Source organism: Takifugu rubripes, chromosome 11 (assembly GCF_901000725.2).
Source record: "Takifugu rubripes chromosome 11, fTakRub1.2, whole genome shotgun sequence".
Taxonomy (NCBI): Eukaryota; Metazoa; Chordata; class Actinopteri; order Tetraodontiformes; family Tetraodontidae; genus Takifugu; species Takifugu rubripes.
In genome coordinates, this window is record NC_042295.1 from 13,541,713 (window position 1) to 13,560,525 (window position 18,813).

Below are 18,813 nucleotides of genomic sequence, written 5' to 3' on the forward strand. Positions count from 1 at the left end.
CCACCTGCTGGATTTAAATAAAGGTTTACTGTGTTGACTACTGTGTACATGCATTAGTTTCTAATTCTTTTAGTTTTTAATTTATCGTACCTGTAGCTATAATAGAACAGGGTAATGTAAAGGAACGTCACAAGTCACAAAGTATCATAAAAGAAATCTTTGCGTAAGTAAGCCCATAACACAATTTTAATAACGTTTTCAAGGTGTCACATGTTTAATTAATTGCACGCAAATGTCCTGTGAGGCTATGAATTTAATAACATGATTTATCAATTAAGAAGATATCATTAATAACACGTTTAATTTGAGTAATGTAAGGATTTTTTTTAGTTTTGATATTTTAATGAACAGGAAAGGTTCTGTGTCATTTCTTATATAAAATTATTTGTTAACTCATGCTGAAATTAGCGATCAATATCGTGACTGTGGTTACTGTTTTCCTCGATACACGACGGACGCATTTTCTTCCGACGGCCCCAAACGCACCATCCGTCATACCGGAAGTAAACTGTCGCTGAGTTTCTTAGCTCGGTGTTGCTACAATTAGCTAACTGCAGCAACAATATGCAATCACAGCGACGGATAAGAAACTAAAACCTACACAGACGTTCCACGGTGTCATTGTGGGTTCGAGTGGTCTTTTATTTAGCCCGAGAGTTTACTAATGCAGCCATTTGCCATTCATGAGACAACGACATCGGTGACGAAACACCAGCGTTAGAAGAACAGCAAGGTAACATCAATAGTTTGTAACATCAACAACTTTTTAAGTGCATTAGCACTGTCGTGTTTTGGCCCGACGATCCGATTGTGTGTCTGTCCTCAGTTTCAGCATGCGACGTGCAGTTAATTGGTAAACAATGCCCGAGCCAAGACTGCGGGTGTGACCTGGACATGTCATTTCGATGGGCAATTCTTATGACCTCTGGTGATATGATTGATGTTGGAGATCTAAATTTCTAAGCGTGCCTTTCATTCAGTAGGTCAGCCCCTTAGTTTGAGGATATTATTAGATTTTGAGTAGATATATTAAATGTATAATGTAATACCACGTTAGATGCCTCATAAGCTTGATTCTCCCTTTGTGTTGTACTGGCTGTGTACAATAAAGTAACCATCCACATGTGTTTCTGCTGTCTTCATTGTTCTGGTTGTTTGTTTCAGATCTAAGTATTATGCTGGACGTGGGGAAGTGGCCAGTGTTTGCCCTCCTTCCTCCCGAGGAATTAAAGCTTATTCGACAGGCTTGTGTGTTTGGCAGCGCCGCAAACGAAGCCCTCTATGTCACAGTTAATGATGAGGTAACAGTAAGACTTCAGCAAAGTTCCTAATCCTCTTGTTTCTATTTAGACGAGGTTTAAGATAGACTCACCTTTAATAACACTGTTTTGATTATGTTGTTTTTGGATGGGAAAACACTTTGGGCTTCACACTCTCAGGGAGCATTTCCAAGTATAGAGATAAGCAGATAGAGTGAGGCTATACTTAGCTAATACCCCGGCAAGTACCATATTTATCCTGTGGATGTGTAGGGGCACATCGTCTGCCCAGCCATGCATATATGTTTGCTGTCTGAGGTTATATTTTCAAAATAAATGTCAATTGAACTATATTTGGCTGGCTCAAACTGGATTTAAAATGTTATGTCAGGAAACAGTCAAACATCTTGAGGTCAATCTGTTGCTACTGTTATTACTTACTGACTATATTGTTATTTTTTATAAAAAGCCTCTTATTCTTAAGATATTTAATTGCTTTTTAAATTTCACTGTTTTAATTTTATTTTACCTGGGAAGGACCTGGGTACACATTTCTTTGCTACCATTTGTTAGCGTGGTCTGAATGATAAAGGTCTCCTAGTGTTGCATCTCTCAACATGTGTTTGTGTCAGTAAGCTTCAGAAGCCACAGTCGTGGCATTTCAATGGTGTTTTGCCTTTGCAGGTCTTTGCTCTCGGGACAAACTGCAGTGGATGTTTAGGTCTCGGAGACCTTCAAAGCACTATTGAGCCTCGCAGGATTGATGTTTTGTGTGGAAAGAAGATTGTTTCCCTAAGCTATGGAACGGGACCTCATGTGGCTATTGCTACTGCAGGTAATCCACTTCAGACAAGTACATTTCCATTCCTTTGTCCCAGCATAAACACCAGGAGGATAGATTTAAATGTTTAAAAGCTATTAGTTCAGTGTTAACTGAATCCTTTATTCATCTTCATCAAATTTACTTCATCAAACATTCAATTGTAGACTGATATCTCATCATAAATATTAATGGCTGAGACAACAAATCCCAAATGATCTCACTGCTGAATAGATGGAGAGGTTTTTTCCTGGGGCCACAATGGCTACAGCCAGCTGGGCAATGGCACCAGCACCCACGGTCTGACCCCTGCCCTCGTGTCCACTAACCTCCTGGGTAAGAGAGTGATAGAAGTGGCCTGTGGCTCCCACCACACGATTGCCCTGACAACCGATGGGGAGGTAAAGTGTGCCTCATTGATCGCGTCCCTGCAAAAACCTCAGATAGTAAATATTTATCATGGTACTCAGGTGTTCGCGTGGGGTTACAACAACTCAGGCCAAGTGGGTTCGGGATCCACTGCCAACCAGCCAACTCCACGTCGGGTCAGCAGCTGCCTGCAGAATAAAGTGGTGGTGAATATAGCCTGTGGTCAGCTTTGCTCTATGGCAGTTCTGGACAGTGGAGAGGTAACGGCTCATTTTGGGCTGAGAACCCGTGATCCTTTTCACCCTTTTGATGCCTATTTGCATCATTTTGCTTGACACGTAATATATCGCGTTTGCTCAGTGATTTGAATTTGTGGGGGGTTTCTTCTGCAGATTTATGGTTGGGGCTACAATTGCAACGGACAGCTCGGCTTGGGCAACAACGGAAATCAACAGACTCCGTGCAGGATCGCTGCACTCCAAGGCGTCAACGTCATCCAGGTCAGAGCCAAGAGAGATGGATGTTATGGGCCTCTGCGTTGATGTTTTATATCACTCAACATCTATCTTAACCACGCTTTTCCTTCCATACACAGGTTGCCTGTGGATATGCACACACAATAGCACTGACAGATGAGGGTTTTGTTTACTCCTGGGGCGCCAACTCTTATGGCCAGTTGGGAACTGGCAACAAATGTAACCAAGCTGTTCCCACGCTGATAAATACTGAAAAAGAGAGGTTAGATTCTTTTTTTACTTGAGGCAACACTATATATATATATATAATTAAATGTATTTTAGATGTTTATACTTTTCATTTTGGTCTTCAGGATGTCAGAAGTGGCTGCATGTCACACCAGCCACACTTCAGCTGCCAAGACCCAGAGCGGACAGGTTCTAATGTGGGGTCAGTGCCGAGGTCAGGCTGTGGCCAGCCCCCACCTCACTCATTTCAGCAGCACTGACGATGTGTTTGCTTGCTTCGCCACACCTGCAGTCACATGGCACCTCCTCTCAATAGGTACGGGGCTTAAAGTATCATAAAACTGTCCAAACCCAGATAGGAGCAATCACGCTTGTCCTTTGCTCTTTCACAATATAAGTGAAGGTACTTGTGGCATGTGGCATGTGGTAGACATGTGTGTCACTTTTGTAAATTCCTGGAAGTGGTCTAAGAAGCAAACAGGAACCTCTGTTTCCTGGCAAAGTCAAGCTGGCGTTTGTGTCTGATCCTATTTGAAGATGTCTCAAGCTAAAGAGCGTAAACATTCCTCAGTCACGTCACATTTGTTCTCCTTTCCATGGTGTTAGCAGCCCCCTCTAAGTGCACTCTGTTCTTTTCTGCTAATGGTAGAAACACCACTATTAACACTGCCTGCGTGTGATGTAGTTAATGACATTGTAATATAAATAATCCCAGTTTTTATATCTACAAATTATGTGTGAACGACACGTTTTCACACAACTGTCATCTACACATGCACAGAAAAACACTAAATATATTTATGTATTTTTTTATTTGCCAGATGCTGAAGACTATATGACTGTTGCGCAGTCTTTAAAAAAGGAGTTTGACAGCCCAGAGATTTCCGATTTGAAGTTTTTGGTCGATGGAAAGTGCATCCACGTTCACAAAGCTCTGCTGAAAATCAGGTACGAAGAGCATTTACAGTCTTCGATAGGGTTCAATACTGAACAGGTAGACCACGTTTGCAGCACGAAAATCCACTTTTGTGCTGCGAGATCTGTGATTTTTTTTACTGCCATGCTGACCGAGCACGGTGCCGCCTGGGATGAAACTCCGCTCAACAGCGTTTCTCCACTTTGTTCCCGTTTAAGTCACGTGAAAGCAGAGACGGTCCTTTTCTTTTTATAACCACACTTGAACACAGAGCATCAGCATTCCTGCCTCATGCTCCTTTGCACCATAAGGAGGAAGGAGCCTGCCTGTCTGCTACAATGACTTCAGTGCACACGCCAGCATGTAAACGCCCTAGTGCAGCATTTCTGCTCTGGCAGGATCGCACACACGATACATTTAAGATGCCCTGACACTGGGGGGAAAAAAGGTTGTCTTTCGAAAAAAGTGATTTTAAAAATTATTATCATGGAATTTAAAAGTGGCCAATTCGAAGTCCTTAGTGTGTCGTATTTCCCTTTTTGTCCCTCCAGATGTGAGCACTTCCGTTCTCTGCTGAATGAATCTGACGAAGAGTGTATAGAAGTCAGCCAGTTCTCATACCTGGTGTACAGAGCCTTTCTGGAGTATCTTTATACTGACACTATAAACCTACCACCAGAGGATGCTATTGGTGAGCACATGTGTCATCAACACGTTGAGATTAACGCTCCGTGAAACAGTCCACCCGTGCCTCACATACCTTCTTGTTGTATGTGTAGGGTTGCTGGATTTGGCTACATTTTACAGAGAGATGAGGCTCAAGAGATTGTGCCAGGAGACAATCAAAAGAGGAATTTCAGAGGAGAACGCCATCACTCTGCTCTGTGCCGCGGTGAAGTATGAGGCGCGGGTAAGCTTATAGCATCATGGAAGTCGGGGGCTTGTGTATGTCAGCATTAACCACAGAGCCCTGTTCATTTCAAGGACCTGGAGGACTTCTGCTTCAAGTTTTGTGTCAACCACCTAACAGCCGTGACACAAACCCATGCCTTCGCAGACATGGACCACGAGCTGCTCAAGAACTTCATTAGTAAGGCCAGTCGCTACGGGGCCTTCAAAAACTGACGTGTGCCCCTGCAGTGACAGAGTGAACTTGATGAGGCTGTTAAGCTCCCTGATGTTTTGAGAGTCAGCCCTCAACCAAAGTAAACACGAGGCTACTCAGTACTTCAAAGCTGCTTTGCAGAAGATGTTAAGCCCGGACAGTTTAAGGTTTCACCCGCTGATGCTTCCATGTTTCCCTTCTGAGGTTGCAGCCCAACAGTTGTAGTTGTAGCTGACAGGAAACATGCACACGCACACACACAAAAAAACAAAGTAAAAACTAATCCACAAGTAGCCCTACTGACAAACCTTTTCCTTTTTTTAGTTTTAAAAAGTTACACATGTTCCTTTTCGTAAGTAAAAGGTCCGAATGAGGGAATTTTCTATCTGGTTTTATGGCACTTTAATGGTGTTTTTTAAACATTTATCACTGCCCACACAACCCATGTTTAGTGGTCACCATCAGCGCCGTCATTATTCAGGGATTCCATAAGAACATCTCACTGTATCCCTCCTCCCCAAAAACGAAGCAGCTAAAGTGTTAAAGTGGCTTAAAACATATCGATTCCTGTGTAACAGAATGTCGTAACATGATAAAGCGCAGCTGATTATGACCCCTCCCCCCAGTTGTCTTAAATCTTAGTTTGGTTTGTTTACAAAATTGTCCTCCTCTTTATTTTTTTACAAGCACTGCTTTTGTATCTCCTGTGGTAGCACCACGTGCTCGTGAAATAGAAGTGGCTGGGCATAATTGCTAACTGTGGTGAATGAGGGCCACGGTAATTATAAATATAGTTGCACAGTAATTGCACATTACTTTAATAGCTCCGTCTACGGTAAATAGCGACCACAAATGTTTTTATTTTGACACGCCAATTGTGTTTTAGGCACATTTTCACTATTACTAAAACAAAATAATAATTTTCTTTTATACAAGAAATGCTGTTGACAATGGTAGAACTGATGAAAATGTAATGATAGATTTGTCATTTTGGATGTTACCACATGATTGGTGGTTTGTAATGGAGGAACTGATAGTATTAAAAATATTTTAGCTACAAGCTCAAAATATACTGTGTTTAATGTTCTGTGCTAAAAGCTTTGTGAGTACACGGTGTGACTCTATATTTGCTCAGATGAAGCTGTGCATGTCCTCTTAATTTTCAATATAATCCCCCGCAGCATTCTCAATGAATGTCCAGCTGGTTGATTGAAACGTGTCTCAGATTTCTACACTAACTTGTGCCACAGATCCCACTCAGCCGTTTAAATACGAAGAAGTTAATCAATAAAGAAAGTCAAAATGTCAAACTCTCCCCCCCTTTTTTCCCTTTCTGTAAAGCAGGTCTAAACCAATGGAGGTGCACTTTAAAGGTTCTTTTAGTGTCCAGTGGGAAAGTTTCACTGCTGAATAGCTTCAGGAACCAAAGAAACTTCAGCACTGAGTTCCAAAAGGCGACCAAACAGCGAAGTTGAATGAAGGACTTGACATTCCTTGATTTTCTTCACGGTCCAAACACTATGTAGTGTGGGACTGGGACTATTTGGTGGACTGGGCCAGAAGCACGACAGCAGCACTTTAAGCAGCTTCCAACCAGTTTGTTGGTGTGAAACTGTCGAAAATCTACAACTACCTGAAAATAACAAGTTGGACAGTGGTTCAATAGAAAGACAGAGTTGTGCGCTAGACTGGAATACAAGGACCATGAACCCAAAGTGTCTGGCTTTCGGACAAATTATGATGAAAGCCAGATCAGCATCTCGCAGATGATAATTGGGTTACTTTACTTCCAGCGAAGAGCTTCCCAAAACAACTCAATTTAGCTGAAATTGGCTTCCTGGAAAGAAAATCTGCTCAGAGCGATAATAGTACAAACACCACCTTTAACTTTTGGGTGCAAAACTAAAATATATTCAATGTTCATTTAGTATTCAACAGCCAGAACACATCTATGCCATCAAGTGGCGCGTTTAAAAGCAACAGTTGGTGATGAGGAAGTGCTCACAGCTGCCAACCATACATGGCCCTGTGCCACATGAAAACCCTCCAGGACTGGGACAGACAGCTCAGAAATTCAATAAAATGTATCCTCTTTTTTTTTCTTTACAGTTTGATTGAGCTGTTTCATTTTAGTTCTGGCTCTGCTGCAGCGAATAGGAAGGGCTAGAAAAGTGAGGAGGACGCTAGTTGCACTAGCTCCTGCGACTCCACACTATATTTCCCATCATCTTTATTTTCTGTACTTGCTGATAATCACTTGCGCTCTCGTTGCCACGAGAGGTCGTTTACACTGCACTAAAAATAAAACACCGACATCTGTGTCCAGTTTTTAACATGTGGGCCTTTGTTTTGAAAGGAGAGAGCTGTGTTGCATTTGGCTTTCCTGCGTGGTTATATTGGCTTCTCTCACCATCTCAGCAACACCGCGTCTCTTGCTGGTATTAACGTGGGAGCTGAGTTTCTGCGTTACTGGTGGAACCTGTAAACATGTTAAATAGTTGGAAGTAACTGAAATACCAAAATTCAAGCATGCGGCGCCGCTGGTTTTACCCATGAGACAAAGTTAAAATCCTCGAGCTGTGAACTTTGTGAGCAGTGATGTAATGAAAATAAATGCCTATTATGGTCATAAATAAATGGTGCAATTTATTCAGATTGAGATTTATTCAGGATATTTTCTATTCTGAACATGGTGTTCAGAGCCGGTGTGCTTGGAGGCACCGACAGGTCCGGTTCCTGCACATATAAGGACACATCCCAGGAAACTCGGCGTAAATCGGCTCTTCTTCTGAGATCTGGAAAGATGGCAAACATGACAAAGTTCCAAGTCCTCTTTCAGTTTCTAGAAGAGGTTTTTACTGTAATTGCTGTTGGTGGTTTCATGGTGGTGGTGGTGGGGGGACATCTGTGGGAGGAGGGATGTATTAACAAAGCAGTCAAAGGCTTTTCGTTGATAAGGCTGTGTGGGGGCAGCTGCTGGAAAATAACCTCAGCTGATTCTTTTCTTGATATTGTTTTAGTGTTCAGTACTGGCTAAAGGGGAAAACACAGACGCGCATCTCACCCTCAGCTTTAGGTATCCAGGAGACCGACTAAGTCAGCTGACCTCACGTAGCTTCGGTTTCTCTGCTTTTTTTCTGCACAGCTTCTAAAAGGTGAACCACATAATAACCACTGTCCCGTCTCGGAAACTATCTGCAGCTCGTCGTTGACATTTTATTCGGAATATTATAATATGTTGTAATACCATGAACGCCAGTGATCGTGATAAAGGGAAAGACTTTGATGCTAAAATCTTTGCTTTTATCACGATCGCAGACGTTCATGGTATTACGCAACATTATGTCAGCTACTATCGTTCTTCTGCAATTTTTCCCTCGTGCTTTAAAGCAGTCGGCCTCGGCCTCAGGGGTGCCAGACAGCTTCCGGTCATTGTAAGAAATTTAACAGTCCAGGGATTCCAGGCACACACTTGCATGTGAAGAGCTTGTTTTCATGCACCCGGTGGAACTATTTTGTGGCTGAAAGACAATAGTTGAGCTTTTCTCTACTCCCCCCCACCTCTTTGACACTACCGCGGCCTTGATCGTGTTTATTTGGGCTGCCAAAGAAAGACAGAGTGCTTATAAAACAGCCATCTCTTTGAGTCATTGTGCGATTTGTTTGACTATTGTGGGGATCATGTTCATTATTGTAGCAGCTGAAAAGGCAGCAGGACACAGTTGTCAGTGTGTCATTTGGTTCTAAGGTGAAGAAAAATGTGCTTTGTTCGGTTGTTTGTCTTATCAGACAAAAATAAATTCATTTAGCTGCCAGACTGTAACGCAGACAGTATGGCAGCTGACATAAATGCACCAAATCTATGGTGTTCAGCCGCTGCAGTTCGTCTTAAAACTGTCAGAACAGACTTTCTACGTGTGTGAGCCTAATTATTTATAAAGTCCACATTCCTCCCAGCTAAGCTGTTTCACTCCCAACAAAGACCCTGATGTTTTTACTGAGTGTAGAAGGTTAATGCAGTTCCTCAGAGCAGTAAAGAGAAGTGGGAAGGGACTGACAAGGGCTGGAAGGAGAAAGTGTTCAGCACTGTTCATTAGGATGTCGCGGCGGAATAAAAAAATCTGGCACTCCCTGCTCAAGCTGCAGCCCACACAGGCAGTGAAAAGACAAGGTTGATTCAACCCAATAATGTAGTCTTCATGTTAACAATTGCTTTCACTGTGTTTCACAAAACTACCTAATCAAAGTGTAAAGCAGAAAAAATGCATTATTGTAAAATGTTAATTATGTGGTTCATGCCTTCAAGGTACATTTGCACACTGTAGTTTACAATAGTAAGAATAGCTAGAATTAAGCCTGCAAATGTACACAAGACCCATCCCACAACAGTATTCAAATTTATGCGAGCACTTTAGTGTTTTGATGAGCCCCCTCAGGAGGAGATGTTTGGGTTAATGCCTCCTGTTGTTCACGGTGCACAAAGGAGTGGGAGGGGTTACATGAGGGGGAGGGGCCAGCCCAGCTGCTCCGCCACTCAAAGTACAAAAAGTGTCTGTGATACCGGCACAAAGAAGTGGAACTGTCTGAGCGTGCTGCGAGCCGAGTCCAAGCCTGAGGAAACGACCAAGTGAAGACGGAGCGACACACTCTTTTAGGTGAAGAGAGAAAGTGAAGTTTGGGAAAGAGGAAACAGCCTGAGACACACATTGTGACACACGGACTCAAAGGTAGGCTCCTACACACGCTTCATCTGGTGAGAAGCAGAGAAGACATGACATGCTGCTTGTTCCAGGACTAAAACAGCTTTGGCAAAGGAACTGGATCTTTATCTTCTTCCATCATGAGGGAATTTAATGGACCTGTTTCTGGATTTGCCATCATTCCTTTTGTGGACTCAGCAGGTCGACAGCTTCTTTGAAAAAGGAGACACGTTTATTTGATTCTTGTTCTTTTAAAGAAAACATTCAGTCTGCAAATTGTGGGCTGCTTTGGGCTCAGGACAGGGGGAGGGGAAGACACTCTGCCCTGGATCTCTGTCTCAAGGGACGGCTCTTTCACCATGAGGTAACCCCCCCATAAACAACATAACAAAACAGGAGGGAACTTTGCCAACCACGTGCAGTAGTCATCGCTAACATGGCCAGTTGGCAGGAACAAGGTGACTGCGTTTTTCCGTGGACCCGGGTTTAAGATTGTTCTCCATTCATCTCAGGTGGTTGCGTCAGAGCTTTCTCTGTAAAACCATAAAGACGTTCTCCTCCGACGACATTCCAATCTCAGAATGTACAACTTCAGTCTCGCCACTGACAATTTCACCCTGGCATCGACAGAAAACAACATCCCCTGCACCAAGAACGATGGCTTCAAATACCCACTGTACAGCACGGTCTTCAGCATCGTGTTTATGGTGGGACTGGTCACCAACGTCGTGGCCATTTACATCTTCACCTGCTCTCTGAAGCTGAGGAACGAGACCACAACCTACATGATGAACCTGGTGGTGTCCGACCTGCTCTTCGTCTTCACTCTGCCTCTGAGGGTCTTCTACTTCATCAACCAGAACTGGCCTTTTGGAAGCATACTCTGCAAGTTCTCAGTCTCTTTGTTCTACACCAACATGTACGGCAGCATGCTCTTCCTCACCTGCATTAGTGTGGACCGCTTTTTGGCCATCGTGCACCCTTTCCGCTCTAGGGCGCTGAGGACCAAGCGCAACGCCAGGATAGTGTGCGTTGCTGTGTGGATGTTGGTGCTGTCAGGAAGTCTACCCACTGGCTTTCTGCTGGAGACCACATCTCGTGACAACAATAAAACCAACGCCACTTTCTGTTTTGAGAACTTCTCCTCGAAACAGTGGAAAGCTCATCTGTCCAAGGTGGTGATCTTCATAGAGACCGTGGGTTTCATCATCCCTCTTCTGCTCAACGTCTGCTGCTCCATCATGGTGTTGCAGACGCTGCGTCGTCCCCAAACCATCAGCCGCGGGGGGAAGCTGAACAAGACAAAGATCCTACGCATGATCATCGTACACCTTTCCATTTTCTGTTTCTGCTTCATTCCCTACAACGTCAACTTGGTTTTTTACGCTCTGGTCCGCACCAAAACGTTAAAGGGCTGCTTTGTGGAGTCAGTGGTTCGGACGATCTACCCGATTGCCCTCTGCATCGCCGTGTCCAACTGTTGCTTCGATCCCATTGTTTACTATTTTACCTCAGAGACCATTCAGAACTCGATAAAGAAGAAGTCCCAGATCAACCGATCGTATGACGTGAAGTTCTCTGAGGCCCTGCAGTCAGAAACCAGCTCCAACCTGCAGTGCAGTCTGAGGACTCTGAAAGCAAAGGTCTTTCACAGCGAGTCGTCTGTTTGATGGGGTTTTTTTTTTTGGTTTGTTTTATTTTTTCATACCTCTGTCACACAATGGGAACAAAGTGGTTGGTTGGTGCTGTGATACAACATAAGAGACTATGGAAGTGTTCATCTCAGGGCAACTGTCTGGATCAGTCACTGACAGCAGCTGCTCTGCAGTGGAGCTGACCTTTCACTCACATCCGCAGATTGGTTATTACTAGCCGCTATTTTCCTTTCCTGTGGAATATTCTAATTGTGTTAAGCAGAATTAGACTTTCAGCGACCCTGAAAGGAAATGTAATCATTGAACAGCAGGACATTTATAATATCCAACACTATGTGTATCTGTGTGTTTGTAAATATCTGCAGTAAGTCGTGGTGCTAATTCTAGAAAAGTATCTATTAAATTAACATAAAGTTCTATTTGTTTTTGGTTTCTCTTGTGAGTAACCAATGACAGAGTTGCCTTTTCCTCTTTCAGCAGCATTTCATTGATCCATTGTATGTCTTTTAAGGCTGTCAAATACACTCACCCCAACTCCACATTCTGCATTCCTGCCACAGTATTGAATAAAAGTTACATATGTCTTCAAAATTGTACTTTTTAAAAAAAAAAAAAAATTGGAAGTAATTCAATGTTATACCTCTGCTGTTTCTCTTGAAAATGAAATGAAAATGAGCAGCTGTAGAAATCAGTTGGATGAGCTTCCTGTGTCACAACCAGTGCCTGAGGGGAGGAAGGCACATTTCTTTAAACCAGATGAAACAGGTTATTCATAGTCTTGCTTAAAGAGCAAAATGGTGACAGGATTTTATTCCAAATCAAAACAAATAAACCCAAAAAAAATCAGCTGTGGATGAAAACAAAAGTCTTTTATACTAACTCAGATAGAATCTTGCTTTTATCATCCAGAACAGCTTGTTTTCATCCTCCATGTTTGCAATCTCATGACTGACAAAAGTGCACCCTCCACGCCGGATACACGCAGCTCTGTTACACAACAAATCAGCAGGAAGTAGCTAAAACCTTTGAGAAAAAAAAAAAAACATATATGTTATCTTGTGTGGTGGAGAGGGAGCAGATGTTGTGAGACATGCATCCGCTTCTGGACAAATTTTATGGGGGAAATATTCCATCGTTGGGAACGCAACCCAGCTTGAGTGTGCATAACAGACAGCACATGGAGCTCCCACTTTATTGACATAGCCTGAAGGTCAGTGTGTGGTGTGTTTTACGTACCACACCTTTAACTGTGGGGTTGTGAGTCAGCCAAGGACGAGTTTAAAGACCTTTATTGTTATGAAACCTGTACAAAACAACAATGGAGCAATTCACCTCAGAGAGTGTCTACAGAATGAGCTATTGTAGAATATGTTCTAAAGAAGATACCATAGATTAATCGCTGTGTCAAAGAGCGTCGGTGAGTCGTGTTATTTAGCGCGTGCAAACATGATCAACTGTCCGTGGCCGTTGTTGCCTTTGATAAGTCAGAGCGGGGCCAGACAGTTAAGGCATCACGTGGATTCTGATCTTGCAAGGAAAAGAAATCAATATGACTCAGGGTCAGACGTGCACAGTGCGCTCCTTCTATCAGGTCCGAGTGCAGAGCCCTGCAGGCCCCGCATCACGCAGCTATCTAATCAGAGTGACCTGTCTTTCCCAGCAGCAGGATGAGAAAACACAGATACCATGCTGCCTGCCATCACGTACATGGAGTTATGCATTCTTAATTTTAAGTATGGAATGTGTAAGGAGTTCTCATGAGATGAGCAGTGACTTTAAAGTGACTGCCGTGGTATCCTCCAGAGCCAAGGTTCTGTTTAATGGCCATTTAATGGCTGTTTTGAGATTCTCTGGCGTGTTGAGAGCTCTTGAGAGAAATGCCTATTGCTTGAGATTACTGCTGGCTCCCGTACGCATGGAGAGGATGGAGCTGTCCTGGGCGTGTGACGTTACGGTGACCCTGGGCAGAATTTCTCTCACCACAGTTCTGGATCACAACGGAAGGACCCATCCCACTAAATTGGCTGTGGGAGTGGAAGAACGTGCAAAAGATAATAAGCCTTTAAATCGTTTTGGAGGAAATGAAAGTTATCGTTCTTCACCAATTTTCCCAGAGTTTTGTTCACATTCAACGTATATGGTATTTATTGCCCCACCCTGGTTTTGTAAAGACTATTATTTTTATCACTCAATAAAAAGTTCTTCACCTTCTTGGGGCAGAATAGTTGTTGGCGAGACAACTTCCCTGAATGGGAAGGAGACGGTAGTAAAATAAAGAACATTATGTTGAGTAATCATTCAACAGGATGTTGTTTGACAAAAAGACAGGATTTTGCTTGTGCCAGCACAACAGTCGCACTCAATCTAAAATCAGAGGCAGCACTGAACCAATAAGCAGTGGTGGAAGAGGCTCAGTGTCTGCAGGCGAGGAGGCTGGTAAAACAGCTGAGCCAAACGGTCCCACATAATCCTCCTTAACTCAGTCGCCTCAGACCATAAACAACCGTATCAGTCGCCAAGGAGGTATTGGACAACATCGGCTTCAGGTTGCATAACTTCTCAGGAATGAGGCAGAAACCATAAGCAGAATGTTGATAAAACACTCCCTTCATCAGTCTGTCATGACGTTCACGCACCACGGACGTGTTCAGGTGGAAACTAAAAGTTAAGGTGCTCGTTATCCTTAAACTCATCAAACCCATACCAGCAAAGCAGCCAGATGTTTGGTCAGATGCAGTCAGGTGTCGCACTTTGGGCATCTATTAAACAGAATATCATGGTTTCCCTTATCCTCAGATTTTTTTCTTCTCTTCCTAAAGGCCTGTCTGAACCTGAAAGCAGTCAAGATGTGTCTGATGTGAGCGGGGTTTTTCCTGTAAGTGACTTCATCCTGATGCAGGTGATTCATTCATAGATTAGAGGCTGCCACATTCGTGTGTCGAAATACACCAAACGTACAGACATGTGAATATATTGGTACACAAACACGTGGTCACGCAGCCCTCTATGTAAATGTGGAAAACCGAAAGAGGCACAAGTCGCAACATGGACTGGGATTTCCTGGAAGAGACAAGAGGCAGAAATTACAATAACCTGTAACTGAAAACTATACCTGCAATGCAAGAGAAAAGAGCAGATCTTCAAGTGAAAGTAAATGAAAACATTAATGTGCAGATCCCCACAGGTTAGTAACATCTTTTTCTTAAACAAAGGCCCCGTTTGTAACATACTAACTAAAACAGCTCTGTTTTCTTCACCGCTCAGACACAATGGCGCCCACATTAGCACTCATGTTTATGGATAAGCATATTTTTCTGCTCTACTTACTGTGCATAAATCTACACGTACATACATGTGAGAAATAGGCCTGCGCCCCTGTGTGAACACTTGAGCCTGGTTTAATAAGCAGTTACAATTATTATTTTTTTATATGTAGGAAAAAAGTCAGCTTTTGATGAGGCATGTTCTGCCTGATGGGAGGGGGGGTTCTTGCGTTTGCTAAACGTCCTTCCTCTGGAGACTCCTGGGGCTTCAAACAATGTCCGCCCAGCCAGTGGGAACACATTAATCCTCTCATGTAGCCGCAGCTTGTAAACGATGAGGACAGCCCACTGGTGCGACTGACAGTCTCGTGACAAAACGAAAGGTCAAACTTCACCCACAACGGAAGGTGCTGCAACTGCACGCTTATCCAGTGGAGGTATGAAAACACAACAGGGGTAACGCGCCGCTTCTAGGCAGGAAGCAAGTATTTTCAGTTCTTTAATAACTAAAAGAGGAGTGCTGCATCGTTGACTGACTGCTGCCTGAGCCCATTCGGCTCCTTATCTGCATGTTGTACATGCTTTTGTGTTGAAGTGTTAGATTCCAGTGTGTATTTAGTTTATAAAATCTGATCAGCAAAGCTTTAGTCCTATCGAGTTTTACACAATGACTCTACTCATTCTGACGGCAGTGATTAGTGATACCACTCCGGCCCCTCTTATACTACAGCACACATAAACAAATGCCTATAGCCCTAGCGTAGATGAAAGTGGCTGCTCTCGGGTCAGCCTTCAGGTCACTGTGTTCCCCATGAGGAATTTCCACAGAGCCTCTCAGACCACACATTGGCCTCACCTCCTCCTCTGTCTGCGTAGGGAGGACAAATCACGGGTAAATTATCAAATGAGGAGGTCTTCTTATCTCATCAATCCGCAATTTTTCTCTCTTACTCAGCAAACATGACACTGTATCACTTTTAATGTTTACTTTATTCATTTGGGGATTCTATTTCTTCCAGAAAAGTGCTGTCAGCTCACAATCAAACTTTTGAAGTGCTTTAAAATATGATCTCACCGTCCAAGAAGCCTCCTGCGGACCAACCTGATTTATTGACAGTGTGGCTTTGGGGTGGGCAGGACACAGCACAGAGATAGCCCCGAGGTTATCTGCCCCCAAAAAGACAGCATGCAATTAGCCTCAGGTAACAGAGAGATGACTCCTATGGGTGCAGTAGGACTATCTGAAGTTTGGAAAAAAATAAAGGGAAACCACAGACAACAATGTCATTATTAAGTGATAAATCCTTTGATTTTTCATTTTTTAAACGTTTTTTTCTCTGTTCTGGTTATAAATGGAAACCTTGAATAAATCTCTCTTACACATGGACCTGGAAAGTCCAAGTTGAACTGATAAAAACTTTAACCATTAGTTAATTATTGATTTTGTGTAAACATGATCGGTGTGAAAGCTGAAGAGTATGTGTGAATGATCTGAACCAGGCTGATCCAGAGGCCCACTCTGTTTTTTTTTTTCATTTATTGGTTTAATCTTGAATGAAATTTCGAAAGGTTTTGGTTCCTTAAAAAGGTCAGCGGCGCCTCTGACGCATCTGATGTTGGACTAGGATCCAGCTTAAGACAGCGTACAAGTGCTACTTAAAATAACAACCGTATTCAACAAGGTAAAAGCTCAGCAGAGGCTATGATGGTTTTCTCTCATTACCCTGTATCCAATTTTAACCAATCCTGACCTTTTACTTTGAGCAGCACGGCTGGATCTTGGAGCTCCACGGCCGCCACCTCAGCCTCCATTGTCTGATACTGGAGAGCAAAACAAAGCCTGGAGACAATGGAAGGTCACCACAGAAGGCTCCAAATAATCATAACAATGACAGCTTCCATATTTATCGCTGCAGAGAGACCCCCTAACCACAGCGCCAACGGACAGGAAGAGCTGCTCCCTGTGAAGAACAAATAGCTCTTCAATTTATTGAGGCAGGAGACATTCTTTCTCCTCTTTGCTCGATACAATTGCAGCTAAAAATGACCATTCATGTGTCAGATGCTAACATCGCTGCATTGGATCTAAAAAAACCCCCCCCTAAAAACTGAAAAAATACCAGATCAAAAAAATGCTTTTCTAAGCATCAGTAGCAGACAGAGGTCACTGGGTCATCGTGCATCTGCCCAACACTTCCTGAGTCACGCTGGAGGCATTAAGGTTGGTGACACCATGAAGGTACAGAGACAGGACGGACTGTTGGAGATTACAACTGTCAATATAGAGTGATAATGGGAAATGACTTGCTTGTTTGCCATCAGGTCAGCAGGAAGAGCAGGAGGCGAATCAAAAAGGCACGTGAGACAAGCAGTCGCGGCAGATTCAGCCGCACTGATTTGAGCAGATGCTGATCTCCAGGAATTAACACCTGATGTGCAACAATCCGAAAGAGGAAATGCTGCATTACGTGTGCCACAGCAGCACTGTGGTTGAACGCTTACCCGGTTATTGACTCTTCAGTCTGTCGTTGCTTCAGAGTTCAGTGCCTTCCTCAGCCGGGCCTCATCCAGCCCAGTTTAAGTAAATGCTGCCAGTCAGAACAGCAGAGGAGAATTTCCATTTTCTTTGACCCATTTATAGGCTAATGAGATATAACAGCACAACTTCACATCCTTCCTGCAGGAGGAAGTCCCACTTTAATGGTCTGGCTCTATATTTTCTGCAAAGCCACTTCATAAAATTCTTCAGTATGTTTTTCCAGGTCAGGTCCTCCAGCTGCTAGAACAAGGAAGGGCAACATCCTGCCATCCGTGCAATTTCATTTAATCCAATAGACTATTTTATCGACGTCACCCAAGCAGAATGCAAATAGCCAGAGCGGCAGCAGCTTTTTTGAATCATTTTATCAGCAGCAGTTAGTGGTCTTCTTTTGGAAGCAACAACACTTTCATGAAACACTGCATTCCAGCAGCGCAGACCCCCCCAGAGAGGTTGTCAAGTTTCTGTCCTATCTACAGGACACACAGAACTGTGGTGTTAGATCAGCAATGTTTTGCCGCCGTCTTATATCACTGATGAACATGGAGACATGAGGGGAAACAGAGAACTAAAAAAGAAAAAAATCAAACTAAATAGGGCTGGTTTGCAATGCGTGGACTGTTATATAACACACTGGGAAGATAAGACTCAAGCTGCAGCCCCCGGTCTTCCTCAATAAAAGATGTTTTGAGCAGATACTATCTGTGGCAGGAGGCCCATGGAGGAGAGCCACTCTCAACCAATGGGAGGCTCCAGGCATCGGAGAGCCGTTGGCAGCCGGATAAGTCATCCCTGACTGCTGCTGAATCACCACCACTGTGGTTTTGTTGACTCAAGGAGCCGAACATGTCAATATCCTGTCCAGCCAAAACGGTGACGGGCGGAGCTGCTGTTCTTTATATATATCAAACACATGATCAGGCTGGTGAGATCTTTCATTCTGTAGTTTGAAGCTTCTAGCAAAACAAAAAAAGTGCAGACTATTTGTTACGCAATATCAAATATTTTGCTCGTGTTTGTCTTCTTGAATGCTTTATCCCTTTCGGGGTCACAGGGAGGGTGTACAAGGCAGAGTTCACCTCTGGATAGATTGCCAGATCATCCCAAAGTCCTATGTGAACATTTGTGGGTTTGGTACCTCCGCAGTGTTCTGAAGGTGTTCTGGTAGCATGGGGTGGTGCCTTCCATGTTTTGTCCACCTTGGGACTTGAACCGAGAACCCTCCGCTTCTCAGCCCAGTCCCCAAAAGACATTTAAAATCAAAAAGGTTTTCAACACGTATTTCAATTCTGAAGTAGTCCTCTTTACTCCACCTAACTCCTCTGCAAGACAGAAAAGTGCACATCAGTTATTCCATCTCCCTCTAGTGGTGGACGCACGTCACTTACAGCAGGAAACAGGTCCTCGCCCTGTCTCTGCTGCAGCCGCCGCAAATTAAAAATAACACTGCATGTGGTTGAGAAGCATCTTGCCAACAAAACTG

At 43.5% G+C, this 18,813-nt stretch overlaps 2 protein-coding genes across 4 annotated transcripts; both read left to right on the forward strand.

Moving 5' to 3' along the window:
* The first annotated feature begins 471 nt into the window (after positions 1-471).
* Positions 472-7,506, forward strand: rcbtb2 (regulator of chromosome condensation (RCC1) and BTB (POZ) domain containing protein 2). Of its 3 annotated transcripts, none has more exons than XM_029843595.1 (13): positions 472-733; positions 827-983; positions 1,165-1,301; positions 1,944-2,094; positions 2,314-2,480; positions 2,550-2,708; positions 2,841-2,948; positions 3,044-3,186; positions 3,278-3,468; positions 3,974-4,100; positions 4,620-4,759; positions 4,848-4,978; positions 5,053-7,506. In XM_029843595.1, exons 3-13 carry the CDS (start codon positions 1,176-1,178, stop codon positions 5,191-5,193), a joined length of 1,584 nt encoding a protein of 527 aa, XP_029699455.1. In that variant the 5' UTR covers positions 472-733; positions 827-983; positions 1,165-1,175; the 3' UTR covers positions 5,194-7,506. The 3 variants fall into 3 exon arrangements, with proteins under 3 accessions (XP_029699455.1, XP_029699456.1, XP_011606949.1); XM_029843596.1 differs by having other exon boundaries at positions 827-979; XM_011608647.2 differs by lacking the exon at positions 827-983.
* A 1,278-nt stretch (positions 7,507-8,784) lies between these two features.
* On the forward strand, positions 8,785-12,119 carry lpar6a (lysophosphatidic acid receptor 6a). Its single transcript, XM_029843597.1, has 2 exons — positions 8,785-9,900; positions 9,966-12,119. Exon 2 carries the CDS (start codon positions 10,455-10,457, stop codon positions 11,541-11,543), a length of 1,089 nt encoding a protein of 362 aa, XP_029699457.1. The 5' UTR covers positions 8,785-9,900; positions 9,966-10,454; the 3' UTR covers positions 11,544-12,119.
* The last annotated feature ends 6,694 nt before the right edge of the window (positions 12,120-18,813 follow it).

Coding starts and splice junctions, on each gene's coding strand:
- rcbtb2 (XM_029843595.1), top strand. CDS start 1,176: ATGCTGGACGTGGGGAAGTGGCCAGTGTTTGCCCTCCTTCCTCCCGAG. Junction 2,095..2,313: donor TGTGGCTATTGCTACTGCAG/GTAATCCACTTC, acceptor ACTGCTGAATAG/ATGGAGAGGTTTTTTCCTGG. Junction 3,469..3,973: donor ATGGCACCTCCTCTCAATAG/GTACGGGGCTTA, acceptor TTTATTTGCCAG/ATGCTGAAGACTATATGACT.
- lpar6a (XM_029843597.1), top strand. CDS start 10,455: ATGTACAACTTCAGTCTCGCCACTGACAATTTCACCCTGGCATCGACA.